Below are 12544 nucleotides of genomic sequence, written 5' to 3'. Positions count from 1 at the left end.
ATTAAAAGAATCTTTACAAAATATACATTTACTTTAATTAATATTTAAAAACGTGCTCTATCAAAAGTTCCAAAAATTCAATATTTTAGCTTTTCTGAGGTGTCACTTTTGATGAATTTCTGTTTACAACGAAAAAACCAGAATTTTCGAAAAAAGTGACACCAACTATTTAAAGTTATTTTATTACTAGATTTATTTACAAATTATAAGATAATATCATTAACCGAATATATTTTTAATATAAATAAAAACTTTTTTATACAAAAAATTACAATCAATCGATAAAGAGAAAGGGACAAACTATCCAGTGTCACTTTTCAAAGGAATAAAAAAAATAATAAAGATGAAATAATAACATGAACTCTTATAAAATATAATTTTATCTAAATAGATAAATGAATTAAGCAGTTTACAGTTATATATATATTATGAGAGACAATATCTAGTTCTATGGTAGAAATGACTCTTAGACTCAAATAAGTAACACAGATAGAAAGTACTCAGTATAACAATTATATATGTACACTCAAAGTTAGTCGCTGCTAAAAATCTTAACCTTGCATTTCGGGAAAATCTGACTAATGGCTCTTAGACTCAAATAAGTAACACAGATAGAAAGTACTCAGTATAACAATTATATATGTACACTCAAAGTTAGTCGCTGCTAAAATCTTAACCTTGCATTTCGGGAAAATCTGACTAATGGCTCTTAGACTCAAATAAGTAACCACAGATAGAAAGTACTCAGTATAACAATTATATATGTACACTCAAAGTTAGTCGCTGCTAAAATCTTAACCTTGCATTTCGGGAAAATCTGACTAATGGCTCTTAGACTTGTTTTGATAATTAATTCTTCAATTATATTATAATTTATAACAAATTTCCTCAAACTATCTGTATGTCATTCAATTCCGCCACTACATTCAATGATGGACCATTTCCTTCAAATTTTGAAAATACCTTATTCAATTTGTTGTATGGAGCCCGTGATATTCAACACTATGGAGCTCCTCCAGTTTGGTATCCAAGAAGAGATAAAAGCTAGCATGGGCTACTCTCAAAAATGCAGGAAAGAATACTCCACGATCGAATACAAATGTAAGTATCCCACAATGCAAGCTAAATTCAAAGTCCGGATAATAGATCAAGATAAATATGAACTACTAATCCACTCTGACTCTCATGATCATTCTGCACCTCCGAAATCAACAAAAACAATATCCTCATTATTTGTCAGAAATTATCTTAAACATTACTTTGAAAACAATATGAATCATGCTACAGCTCAACTTAAGCGTTTCCAAGACTTAAATATTTCATATACAGACGAAGAGTTACTTTCAATATTTGCACAAGGTCCAGATGCATTACGTAAATTTGCTCAAAGAGCTGAAATTGTTTCCAAACGCTTTAGTTCGGATGAAAAAAGTTTCTTTAGCTATCTTTGTCGAATCTGTTCAAGAAAGTTGTCCAGAAGATTTAATTGAATTTATCTCTGAGCCGGGAAAACTAGTTTTTTTATATGCACCTTTCGAAGCGAAGGCCCTTGGTCACCAAATTTCTACGTTTCACATCGATTCAACGTATAAACTTCTAAGGGCTAACATTCCATTATATGCACTCACAGGAAAAAAGAACATACTATTGTTTTTCCTTTTTTGTATTTCTTTATTTCTCCTGACACAAGCGAAAATATTCAATATTGTGTTTGTCGTTATTTTCAATATATTAATAGAGAACCCGAGATGATAAGTATGGACTGCGCCCCACAAATAGCCGAGGCAATTGAGCGAGGTATTCCAAACTGTCATATTCTTTGGTGTGGCGTGCAATGTCCTTCGCGCCATATTAAGAAAAGCGGATAAGTTTAAATCACGAGACAATTTTGAAGAATTTTATAATCTAATGAAATTATTAGTATTCGATACTAAAGAAAGAATCTCCCGAGGAAGAACAGAACCAAGAAGAAGAAAATCCTAGAGAGGAACCAGCTCAATCTCACTTACTTCAAGCAGAAGAAATTGAAGAAGAGGAACAATATGAAGAAGAATTCATCGAAAATGAATTTCAACCTTCTCAATCTTTTTACCACGAGAATCTTCTGATGATCCAAACGATTCTGAATTTATTCCAGAAGAAGAAACGTTTGAAACAAGTGAAGAAGTTCCAGAGCACCTCACTCAAGAAGAAGCTGCAGACCTAGATGCAGTTTATGATCGAATTCTTGAAATTCTTTCCACGAACCGAAAGCCCAAAAGTACTTCGATAGGCAATGGAGGCATCATTTAGATCGTTGGAATAAGCGCTATCGCAACGGAGGTGACGCGACTAATAACGTCAGTGAGTCACATTTCAAAGTTCTCAAGCATTCTTATTTCCCAGAGAGAAGGAATATTCGATTAGACGATTTTGTTGTTGAATTATACACAACGGTTGTTCCAGCATTATTGATTAAATTTAAAGTTCAATTAATCAATAGTGATAAAGTTGTTCGTATATTAACGAAAAGCTAATGACCATGAACAAATATTGGAAAACAAAAAAGTCGAATGTTTGAAAATGCTTGAAGCAATAATATTCAAGTTTGCAACAAGGATCAATAGATTCAAATCTTGTTATTGTACTGTTCAAAATCCAGCACAACAACCAACAGTTCAAAATCCAGCACAGCAACCAACAGTTCAAAACCCTGCACAACAACAACCACAAACAGAGCAAGGACATAAAAGAAGTAGAGAACAAGGAAACCAAGAATTCTTAAAAATGCTTAAGGAAATATGGTTACCCAGATACTCTTGACTTTAGTGACAGATATAAAGAAGCTATTAGAAAGTTCAAGGAAGGAAATACTGACCCGAACCTATTTAGCTTTATGGCTCAGCACCAAATGGGATATAATTTCAAACCTGGAAAATACAAGCTCGCTAAGGGATATGATTTAATAGCATATCATCCAAATGACATGACTGAATTTACTCCGAGATATTTGGTGTCAGAGATAAATGATAATTCAACTATCTTCATGAAACGCGTAAAAAATAGAGACGGAACGAAAGAAGAAAGGTTATGAATGCGGATGACTTAAATAGGGAACTTGTTAAAAACGGTCTCGGAATATATGAAATGCCAGCAGATGAGGTACAAGAAACTCCACAGGAAGAAGTTCAGATACAACCAGACATGGAAGAAATAGTTCAGCAACAACAGCTAGAAGAGCCTGAAGGAAACGAACAAGTCCCTCCTTTGGAAACTAACTTCACAGAACTAGATGAAGATTTGGAACAGCCGAAAAATCTTGACCCTCAACAAGAGTATGAGGTGAATATGGAATCTTTCCAAGAGTCTAAGAAAAATTCGGCTGACATGTAGAAGAATATCGAAAAATGTTTGCCGACATACAAAAGACTCCAACACCAGATGAAAATATTCAGCATAGAATGGAAGTACTGAAAGAAAATGTACGCAAATACAATAACCCTTTTTACTTACGACCATATAACGTTCAATCTTTGGCTGAACTCGGTGAAAATAAAAGGTTAAATTTCAACAAAACATATAGAAATGAAACATTGTTTAAAGTTCATTCAGAACCTAACCAATATGGAAACAAACCTACTTTTGTTTCTGCAGACTATGGAACTACAATGAGATGGGGTCATAAAGCTAATCCGGATAGGTGGTTCATAAACTTACAACCACAATTCCAAGAAGTTGTAGACGCAATGGAAGTGAATGGTGAACCAGATATAGCTGGTATTTTCAGCGCGGCTTAATGCCATTGAAAGATATGAAAGATGCAGATATTTTGGACCAGTATGAAATGAACATGGCTGATGGAAATATAACACCTGACGTTCTAGAACATTTATCTCAAAGAACTACACAGAACCATAGAGATGGTATATTTGGTGAAGAGTTTAGAAAGAAAGTTAGGGAGAAGAAGGAAGAGAACCTATTGTACATGACCTTGCAAACGAAAGTTTACAAAATGTCATAAAAACTTACTTTGCAGACAATGAACCGAGAAGGGATGAATATTTAAGAAAACTCAAATGGACAGTACCAAATGAAATGTTAGTATTGAAAAACATGTTCCTTGACAAAATAAAACCAACTACAGAAATAAATGACGCAAGACTGAAACATTGGGTAAAAGCTTTCCCATTCACAAAAGATATTATTGGTAACATGGAAAGAAAACCAGAATGGCTACAAAAACATATATTTGGAAACGAGCTTATTCCATATGGACAAGCTCTGTTTGAAGAGCTTGAACCGGAAACTCAGGAAAGAGTCATGCAAACAATACGCGAAGACTCAAATACAAACTATGACAAAATCTTTCTAGGATATAGGTTACCTGAGATGGGCGACCAGAGCCCAAAGGCAAAAAGGACATGGGAAATTTACAACATACTAGGTGAACATGAGGCAAAGATGCAACAACTTGAAGCAGAGGGCAAGTTACCAAAAGCGACACCAAAGAAGAAGAGAAGAGTAGAACAAAGTGAAAGTAGTGAAGAAGTAACTTCATCTAGTGAAAGTAGTGGCAATGAAGGAAAAAGAAGAGTTAAAAACTCAGTCAGGAAGAAAGTAAAGCTTGGTCCGAGTGGGTTCTATTATGACATATAAATCCAACTATTCTATATTTTTACCCATATGAAATGTACGCCGCTCAGAATATAACGCCAACAGTTTTGGATGCCATGAACGGAAATGTTTCCGAATGGTATAACGAATGCGACAATGCCATTAGAAGGTCAGAAATAGTTCCTGGAACTTACGAATATACAACTGCTGTTTCTTATGGAAACGTAGGTGAGTTTGGAGAAGGTTCTTCAACAACAGTAGATATTGCTTGCGACAGGTTTCATATTATTTCTATTGACAACTCATTCTTATACGTGGAACAAGACATTGAAATAAAACCTTCTGCCAAGTTGTCTGACAAGAAAGGTTGCAATGGAATTTTCTATGTCGGATACCAATATGCTCCAGAAGTTTTCATGGGATATAAGATATATTCTAACTCTGACTTAGTTCAAACAGTAACATGGGCAAACTATGAATGGTTCGCTTTGAGAAACTCAGTACAACCACAAGCTAGAGAACAAACAGACCAGTATGCAACTATTGAGAAAATAAGAAGACTTGACCCTAACGTTCCAGGAGTTTATGTTAACCTTTCTGGACAAACTGCTGCACTAAAAAGTAAAACTGAAACTTAGAGTTCCTTTGTCATCTTTCCTCATCTTCAGGTTTTTAAGATACTTGCCAAACTGGGCAGGAAAAATTTCTATCGAACTTACTCCAAGCAAAAATAACTTAGTCATTGCACCAACACAAGACCCATTCACTATTACAGACGTAGGGAACAAATCAAACGTCATTCGCCGAATTTTGCAAAGACAAAGTTGACTTAGACTTTGGTTTCTCAAACCAACACTGAAGTAAACTATTATTTCAATGCTGCTGGAACTGCTTGGGACCCAGTTAAGTTCACATGCGAAAAATTTGAATGCAAGAGAATAGAAAGCAGACTTGCAGTCTATATGTTGGACCCAGATATTTCAAATGCTTTAGCTGCCAAATATATTGCAGTTCCACTTATGTTCCCTATACACCAAATATCTGTCAAAGACTTTGCAGGTGAAGTTGGAAACCAAAGTGCTGACCCAGGTGCAAGAACAGATATTGCTTTAACAACTGCAATGAAACATGCAGATACTATGTTTGTACTGTTCAGACGAACTATAAATGACTATTCTTGTTTCTACAACCCTGGTATTAAATATCATATAAACATAGATGGCAAATATTATCCAAGAGAAGAATATTCTACAGTTGAGGATATGAGGTCATACAACTTGACATTAGATGCTATGAACTTTAACAACAACTTCACAACAACCATTAACCCTGAAATGCAAAGTTCTATTATGCCATATGTGAAAGTATGGACTCATACAGGAGGTCAAAAAACTCAATATACAAATGGAGACCGTTCAAACTTTTGGCTTGGCATTCCATTTGCTGACTCAGAAGACTTTATGGGTGGTATTTCAACTGTTGGTACTGTACAAATACAATATACTGGTGACAGAGACGGTCCAGATGAATTGAGAGCAAAGAAGTTTACAAAACCAATAGCACTTTTCACGGAAGATGCTCTTTTGAAGATTCGTTCGATGAAACCTGCTGGGGCTCCTCAGATTGGCATAACGACAGCTTCCATCGAGCAGATTTTGGCAGCAGGTCAGTAAGTTGTTCTTGAACTGACTTCTCTCCGTCAAATATTGACAGTACGCCAGTTTTGACATAATATTGTATTATAAACTTACCTTTAGAAATATCTGTAAGTTTTGAAGTTATATTTTTGTCTGCTTCAAGAACTTTCACCATTTCAGTTATACCAACTTTCTTTGCTTTATGAAAATATTTTGGTTCAGCAAAGACTGCTATTCTATAACATTTTCCATTGTTTGTGTAAAGAACTATTCTGTCAATGTATTTGTATTGTTTGTGTGTGTAAACTTTGTTCTGCTTCAATTCGAAGAGATATCCGAATACGTCCATCTTTTTATTCTAAGTAAAATGTCATTTCCGAAAAATAGAAGCGTAAGTGTTTCAAAAGGTTTAATGGCGGTGGCAGATGTGAAGTTAAATTCACCAACTCAAACAAACAGTCAAAGTGTTATTGTCAATGTCAAAGACAGAGATGTTGAAGTGGGGAAACCATACGAAGACGAAGATGGTATAACAATTGTTCCTGTAAAAGAACAACATATCCTGAAGTTAGCAGAGACTTAAGTTCTGTTGCAGATATTCGAAACGACTACCAACAACTGAAAGACAAACTTCAAACTCAGGAGAAGATTTGTCAAGCTTTAGTATAATGTTAAACTTGGTCGAACACAACCCTGTAAAAGTGAACTCATATGTCATTGCACCTCATGAAGTTTTGAAAGAACTATTGAAACTTTTGACAGAGGCAGACGATATAAACATCAAAGAAATAGAACCCGACATTAGTTGCTGTGGTGTTTCATATAATGTCATTGACAAGATATACGTTATGAAAGGAGGTGAAACGTTGAACTTAAAATATAGTTTCCCAGACGTTATAAAAATATTTGACGACCACAACATTTCATTAAAATTTATTTGCTAAGTAAAAATGTCAAAACTTCTTGAAAGATGTTTGAAGAAAAATAATATAGACTTTATTTCATGTAAAGGACTTTACACACTTTTGAACGATATGAAAGACCCTGTTTTGTTTGTTCGTGTAGACAAAGGAAAGTTCTATGTCTTTACAAAATATTTGAACTTCTTAGACAGAGAACTTCAAGAAACGCCATGTGAAAGTTTAGATGAAGTTCTTCTCCACTTTCAGAAAAACTTTTAAATATATTAAATGGCAGAAGACATAATGGTTTATACTATTACGACTAAAAACCCTGAGTCATATAATTCTATAACAACAAACTTACAAAGTCCTCAAGGACGATATTGTAAACTAACCTTAAACACAATGACGACTAAAGCCTGTTTTGCTCTTTTGACACCAGAAGACTTTATTGTTGTGAATGGTAAAAAATACTCCTTTGAAGATACTTACTCAGATATACCACCAACAGGTTTTGTTGACTTATTTAATACTTTAAGGACGGTGTAACATGTGCTGCAACTAGAGCAGGTTTCATTATGTTTGGATGTCCGACTGAGTTTACTATAAACGATATGAGCTATAATACAAAACTTATATCTGGTTTTTACTACCAACAGTTTCCTATAACAGGAAAAGGTGTCATACAAGGAATGTCTGTTCCATTGACTTTAAGTACACCTATTTTATATATTGTTTCAAACTTAGGTTCAAAGTGTTATTCGAATGTCGACAGAAACTATATGACCAAAAGATACTTATGCGTATAAACAACACTTTCTCTGCTGGTTTGCCTATTGTTCATTCGAATGCAGAATTTTCAACTTAGTAACTCAAACACTTTAGCAAATAAACTTAACCTTAGTTGACGCAAACTTTGTTCCTGTAAAACTTTTATGTCCTATGTATTTGTCAATGACGGCAGAAAGTTTCGAATTGGAAGATGCAACTGGTGAAAGTATTGTATTACAAGAACAACTTCAACAACAAATAGCTCAAGAACAACAAATGCAACAAAAACAACAAAGTCAAGAATAAAAAAAATATTTTTTTTTTTTTATAAAAATGTACAGAATAGATGTTTCAGATTTTTATGACTTCCAAGCATTCAGAAATATGTGTCCATTTCGAGACTATAACAAAGCAGTCGAGAATTTGAAACGTTTAGTCATTTATGTCGACTCTGCCCCAGAATGTTATGTTATGAAAGAATGGGATGTTGTCTTTAACAAACCAAGAGCAACAATAGTTTCAGAACAAGAATGTAGACAGAAACTTAAGAAAATAAAAGTCGTACAAGTTGGCATGAAGATGTTAGATGCTTGGGATATCTTATTGTCAAAGTTAGAAGATTTTTCAGTTCGTGGTATAAAGTTCTATACACCTTCTCCAAACTTCTATTCTATCTTCACTGGATATAAATACGAACAAGTAGAATGGAAAGAAAATATTATAGAAGCTTGGTTAGACCATGTCAAAGAAATTATATGCAATGGAAACGAAAGAGTCTATGAGTATATCTTATGTTGGTTTGCAAACATCTTACAACATCCAAGTGCTAAAAATGAAACTGCTCTCATTATAATTGGAAAACAAGGAACAGGTAAGAACACATTCTTTACAGATATTTTGTGCAAACTGTTAGAGGGCTATTCGAACCCGAATATGACAAACTTAGAAAACATCTGCGGTAAATTTAACTCTCAATAGAGAATATGAAACTTATAGTATGTAACGAACTTCAAAGTATAGATACAACAAAAGTTTTGAACTCAGATGCTTTGAAGAGTCTTATAACAGACAAAGTTGGAGTTGTTGAAAGAAAATATAAAGACCAAAGAGTTTGTGAAAATGTTGCAAACTTCATTATGGTTTCAAACAATGCTGTTCCGATGAAGTTAGAAAGTTCTGACAGAAGATATGTAGTTGTCAGAACGTCAGATTCTCATATGCAAGATACAGAATATTTTGACGACTTAGCAGAAACTTTGACATCTGACTTTTACAACCACTTGTTCTCATATTTCATGACATTAGATATTTCAAAGTTCAATCCAAGACAAATTCCACATACCGAAGAGAGACAAACATTGTTAGAAGCAAACAAGAGTGTATATGAACTGTTCATAGATGAAACTGACTTTGAGTGTTTAGATGAAAGGTCATTGTACGATTCGTATAAACAATATTGTCAAGAATATGGTTATATGACAGCGTCTAAACGAACATTCTTGGCAAATGTCAAAAGTCTTTTAGATGTTCAGAATGGTGTATATACAAAGAAAAATTTTTCTGAGTAAATTTTAAAAAAAATATTTTTTTATCCGATAGAAAAGATGGCAAAATTCATCTCAGTAAACAAGTACATGTCAGGACTTAAAGAAGAACTAGACCCATTCACATATTTGAATGTTTACTTCTACCATTTTGAAAAGTCTTCATTCAGCAAAGTTTGGAACATCGAACCAGTTAAGTTTGCTATTGTGACTAAAAATGGTGCGAAATTTGAAGACTTAGACATAGAAGGTTTGTTAGCAGTCAAAGAAAGTTTTGACAGAAGGTTCTCAAACCTTAAAGAAGGCAAAGCATACAAACTTGTTATACCTTATGAACCAAAGAAAGCAGACGACTATGAATATTATGAGTCTAAAGTTGTAGAAGTTCAAGGTAAATTGGGTAAAAAGATTTTAGAGTCTAAGCCAGTGTTTGCTCCTAAAGAGGAAGAGAACATTGACATTGACCCAGAAATGTTCTAAAAATAAAATTTTATTTTTACATGTCAAATTTCTTCTCTGGAACTGGTTCAGGTTCTTTCTTCTCTTCTTCTACTTTCTTTTCTTTCTTTTCTCTCTTCTTCTTTTCTGGTGGAGTTATGTCAAACTTCTCAGAACCATATTTTGTAAAAGTTCTTTGTCCTTTAATAGCTCTTCTATTCTGTTTTCTATTTCATCTTCAAGAACAGCGCATGTGTCTTCTTTGCATTCTAAGAAGTTTTGTTGGACTTCATCTTTCTCAAGAGGCGTCATCTCTGTCAACAAGTCTGTCATTGACAAATTTTAAGACTGCTCTGCTTAATGTTTTATGGTTCTTGTCATATTCCCAGAAACAGAACTTTAGAACAAATTCACCTTTCTTGTTTACACTATGTAAGATTTTATGGTCGACAGATGTTTTGCTGTCGAAAAGCTTGTCTCGAATATAGATAGCGAAATCGCTAGACATTTTCTAAAAGATAAAAATTTTAATTTTTCTAAAAATATGTTAGAAAAAAAGTTTGCTGACATTGACAAGAAATTTGAGAATGTTTTAAACAAGAACAAGAGGAAGTTAGAAAATGCTCAGATAAAGCCTATACATGACAAGTTCTTATTTGCTCAGAATGGTATAACAGGTCTAATTGCACCACCTGGGTCGGGTAAGACTTTCACTTATCTTAAAATGGCTGCACAACAACAAGAACTAGATGAGAAGAACCCATTCTATGAGTTAGTTGTTATTTGTTACTTCTGGTCAATTTGACCAAACCGTCAATTCGTTCAAAGATATTATAAAGAAGTCTAAGTTAGTATGTATAAAGACTCTGAGTTGTTAGATTGAAAAGAAGTACCAAAGAAGGTTTTGAAGTACAATGCTATAAATGAGTATATAAATTCGAAGTTTAAAGACCCAAATGAGGAAATGCAGAGAATATTAGAGAAGAAACACTTCAGAAACAAACAGAAAGAGATAGAATACATTTCGAAGAAATTGCAATCTTACGATTGGAAGACTTACCCTCACAGATGTCTTCTTATCTTAGATGACTTTGCTTCTCATCCTTTGTTAAAGAACAGAGAACAAGATATGTGTCGAATTCTCAAGAAGCTCAGACACTTTAACATTTCAGTTGTCATTTGTGTACAGACAGCCAAGAGTTTAAGTAAGGATGTAAAGAGAATACTTACTGACATTGTACTTTTCCCCGGATTGTCCGAAGACGATTTCATGGAACTTATGAAAGAGTCCATGGCAGGTAAGTTTGACAGACATGAACTATGGGAGAAGTACAAAGTCATACAAGACCCTCATACTTCTTTCAGAATTCACATCTACGCAAACAAAGTTCAAATTGTAAAAAGTCAAGCTTGAAAAATGTAAGTGTTTAGTCTTAGTCTGTTGTGGTGCTGGGGCTGTCGGTTCTTCTGGCTTTGGAATGGACTCGGTTGGTGGTACGTCGGACATTCGTTTGTGTCCTGTCGGAAGGAAGGACTTTTCCTGTCGGAAGGAAGGACTTTTCCTGTTGGAAGGAAAAACTTTTTCTGTCGTTCGACCAAAAAGTTCTCAATTTTCGAAAATTTGAATGGTTTACGGACGAACAACAGGAAAATTTTTTCCAGTTGTCGGGAATTTTTTTCCAGTTGTCGGAAAGAAAAACTTTTCCTGTCGGAAGGAAGGACTTTTCCTGTCGGAAGGAAGGACTCGGAATGCCAGAAGGATTTGACAAGACAATTTACCTTATAGAGCTACCTGAGCCATCTGAAGTCAAGCGTAAAAATAAATGGTTCATTTACTCTGCTTGTTTGAAGTTGTCAAAATACTCTGTTATTTTTTCCTTCAGTAGCGGCAAATCTTCTTTGAAGGTAAGTATTGTACAACCTTTAATATCATAGTGTGTTTGAGGTAACGTATCTTGAACTATTTGTTTCACATCTTCATTTGGTGTCATTGAAATCGGTAAGTTTTCGCGATAGAACCAATTTCTGTCAGATTTGTAAATCTTAGCAAGGTCGTAAAAGCTTTTGTTGTTTCTTCTGACTAAATGCAACATAACCATATCTCTGTCTTCTTCATTTTCCATCTCTTCAGTATAAATCATATACTTATAGTTCTTTTCCTTTCCTTTTGGTACCGAACGTGGTATTCTTTTCTGAAGGCTTTTGTCTTTTGCTTCAATGACTTCATCTTTTGCTTGAAGTTTCTTTTCCATCTCTTCACGTTCTTGTCTATGAATTTCATCTAACATCATGAAAATATAACAAGCGTAACGAGGTGAAGCCCACATTGCAACAGCATTTACAAGAAGTCTATGTACATACCAGCCTCTCAAACCAGGAGCCAAATTCTTGCGATTTTCGTACGGAATCTCTACCCGCGGTTTTCCTCGGGTAGCAAACATATGAGGAAATTCTTCTAAAAGTTCTTTTGTCTGCTGGTTTTCAAACCAATGATGTGCTTGCTTTGTAGAACGAAGAGCATTCAAAATACTTTGCATTTGGTACATATCATCTTTGACCGAACGAATGAGACGTAACTGTTTGTTATACTGAACCCACTCGTATTCTTCATTTATATCTTCATGAACGATAGCAGTTGTTGTGTTCTCTGTTGTTAACA

The 12544-nt window shown here is 34.4% G+C and overlaps 5 protein-coding genes and 3 pseudogenes across 8 annotated transcripts, besides 4 other annotated features; 5 read left to right on the top strand and 3 right to left on the bottom strand.

Moving 5' to 3' along the window:
• Positions 1–93: 93 nt before the first annotated feature.
• Positions 94–130: a mobile genetic element.
• Positions 94–130: a terminal%2Cinverted (terminal inverted repeat of Banshee-A3 transposon ID:TVAGG3_0027740).
• A 156-nt stretch (positions 131–286) lies between these two features.
• Positions 287–2628: a mobile genetic element.
• Positions 1272–2326, top strand: TVAGG3_0027730 (annotated as a pseudogene). The gene has a single exon. A coding segment is annotated over exon 1 (1055 nt).
• TVAGG3_0027710 lies at positions 2629–3424 on the top strand (annotated as a pseudogene). The gene has a single exon. A coding segment is annotated over exon 1 (796 nt).
• Positions 3425–3590: 166 nt separating this feature from the next.
• Positions 3591–12544: part of a mobile genetic element that runs on past the window's edge.
• TVAGG3_0027700 (protein of unknown function, DUF4106 family) lies at positions 4192–4635 on the top strand (the record flags this gene model as incomplete). The annotated part of the gene is made up of 1 exon (XM_051220340.1): positions 4192–4635. One exon carries the CDS (start codon positions 4192–4194, stop codon positions 4633–4635), a length of 444 nt encoding a protein of 147 aa, XP_051105326.1.
• TVAGG3_0027690 (Poxvirus D5 protein-like family) lies at positions 9040–9471 on the top strand (the record flags this gene model as incomplete). Its single annotated transcript, XM_051220339.1, has 1 exon — positions 9040–9471. One exon carries the CDS (start codon positions 9040–9042, stop codon positions 9469–9471), a length of 432 nt encoding a protein of 143 aa, XP_051105325.1.
• Positions 9538–9927, top strand: TVAGG3_0027680 (protein of unknown function, DUF4108 family; the record flags this gene model as incomplete). Its single annotated transcript, XM_051220338.1, has 1 exon — positions 9538–9927. The coding sequence occupies one exon, from the start codon at positions 9538–9540 to the stop codon at positions 9925–9927; it is 390 nt and encodes a 129-aa protein (XP_051105324.1).
• Positions 9944–10393, bottom strand: TVAGG3_0027670 (annotated as a pseudogene). The gene has a single exon. A coding segment is annotated over exon 1 (450 nt).
• TVAGG3_0027660 (uncharacterized protein) lies at positions 11204–11392 on the bottom strand (the record flags this gene model as incomplete). Its single annotated transcript, XM_051220337.1, has 1 exon — positions 11204–11392. The coding sequence occupies one exon, from the start codon at positions 11390–11392 to the stop codon at positions 11204–11206; it is 189 nt and encodes a 62-aa protein (XP_051105323.1).
• Positions 11718–12326, bottom strand: TVAGG3_0027650 (KilA, N-terminal/APSES-type HTH, DNA-binding family; the record flags this gene model as incomplete). Its single annotated transcript, XM_051220336.1, has 1 exon — positions 11718–12326. The coding sequence occupies one exon, from the start codon at positions 12324–12326 to the stop codon at positions 11718–11720; it is 609 nt and encodes a 202-aa protein (XP_051105322.1).

Source organism: Trichomonas vaginalis, chromosome IV (genome assembly GCF_026262505.1).
Source record: "Trichomonas vaginalis G3 chromosome IV, whole genome shotgun sequence".
In the NCBI taxonomy this organism is placed as follows: Eukaryota; Parabasalia; order Trichomonadida; family Trichomonadidae; genus Trichomonas; species Trichomonas vaginalis.
The sequence above is the reverse complement of the archived record's forward strand: the minus strand, read 5'-3'. Positions and strand labels throughout refer to the sequence as shown.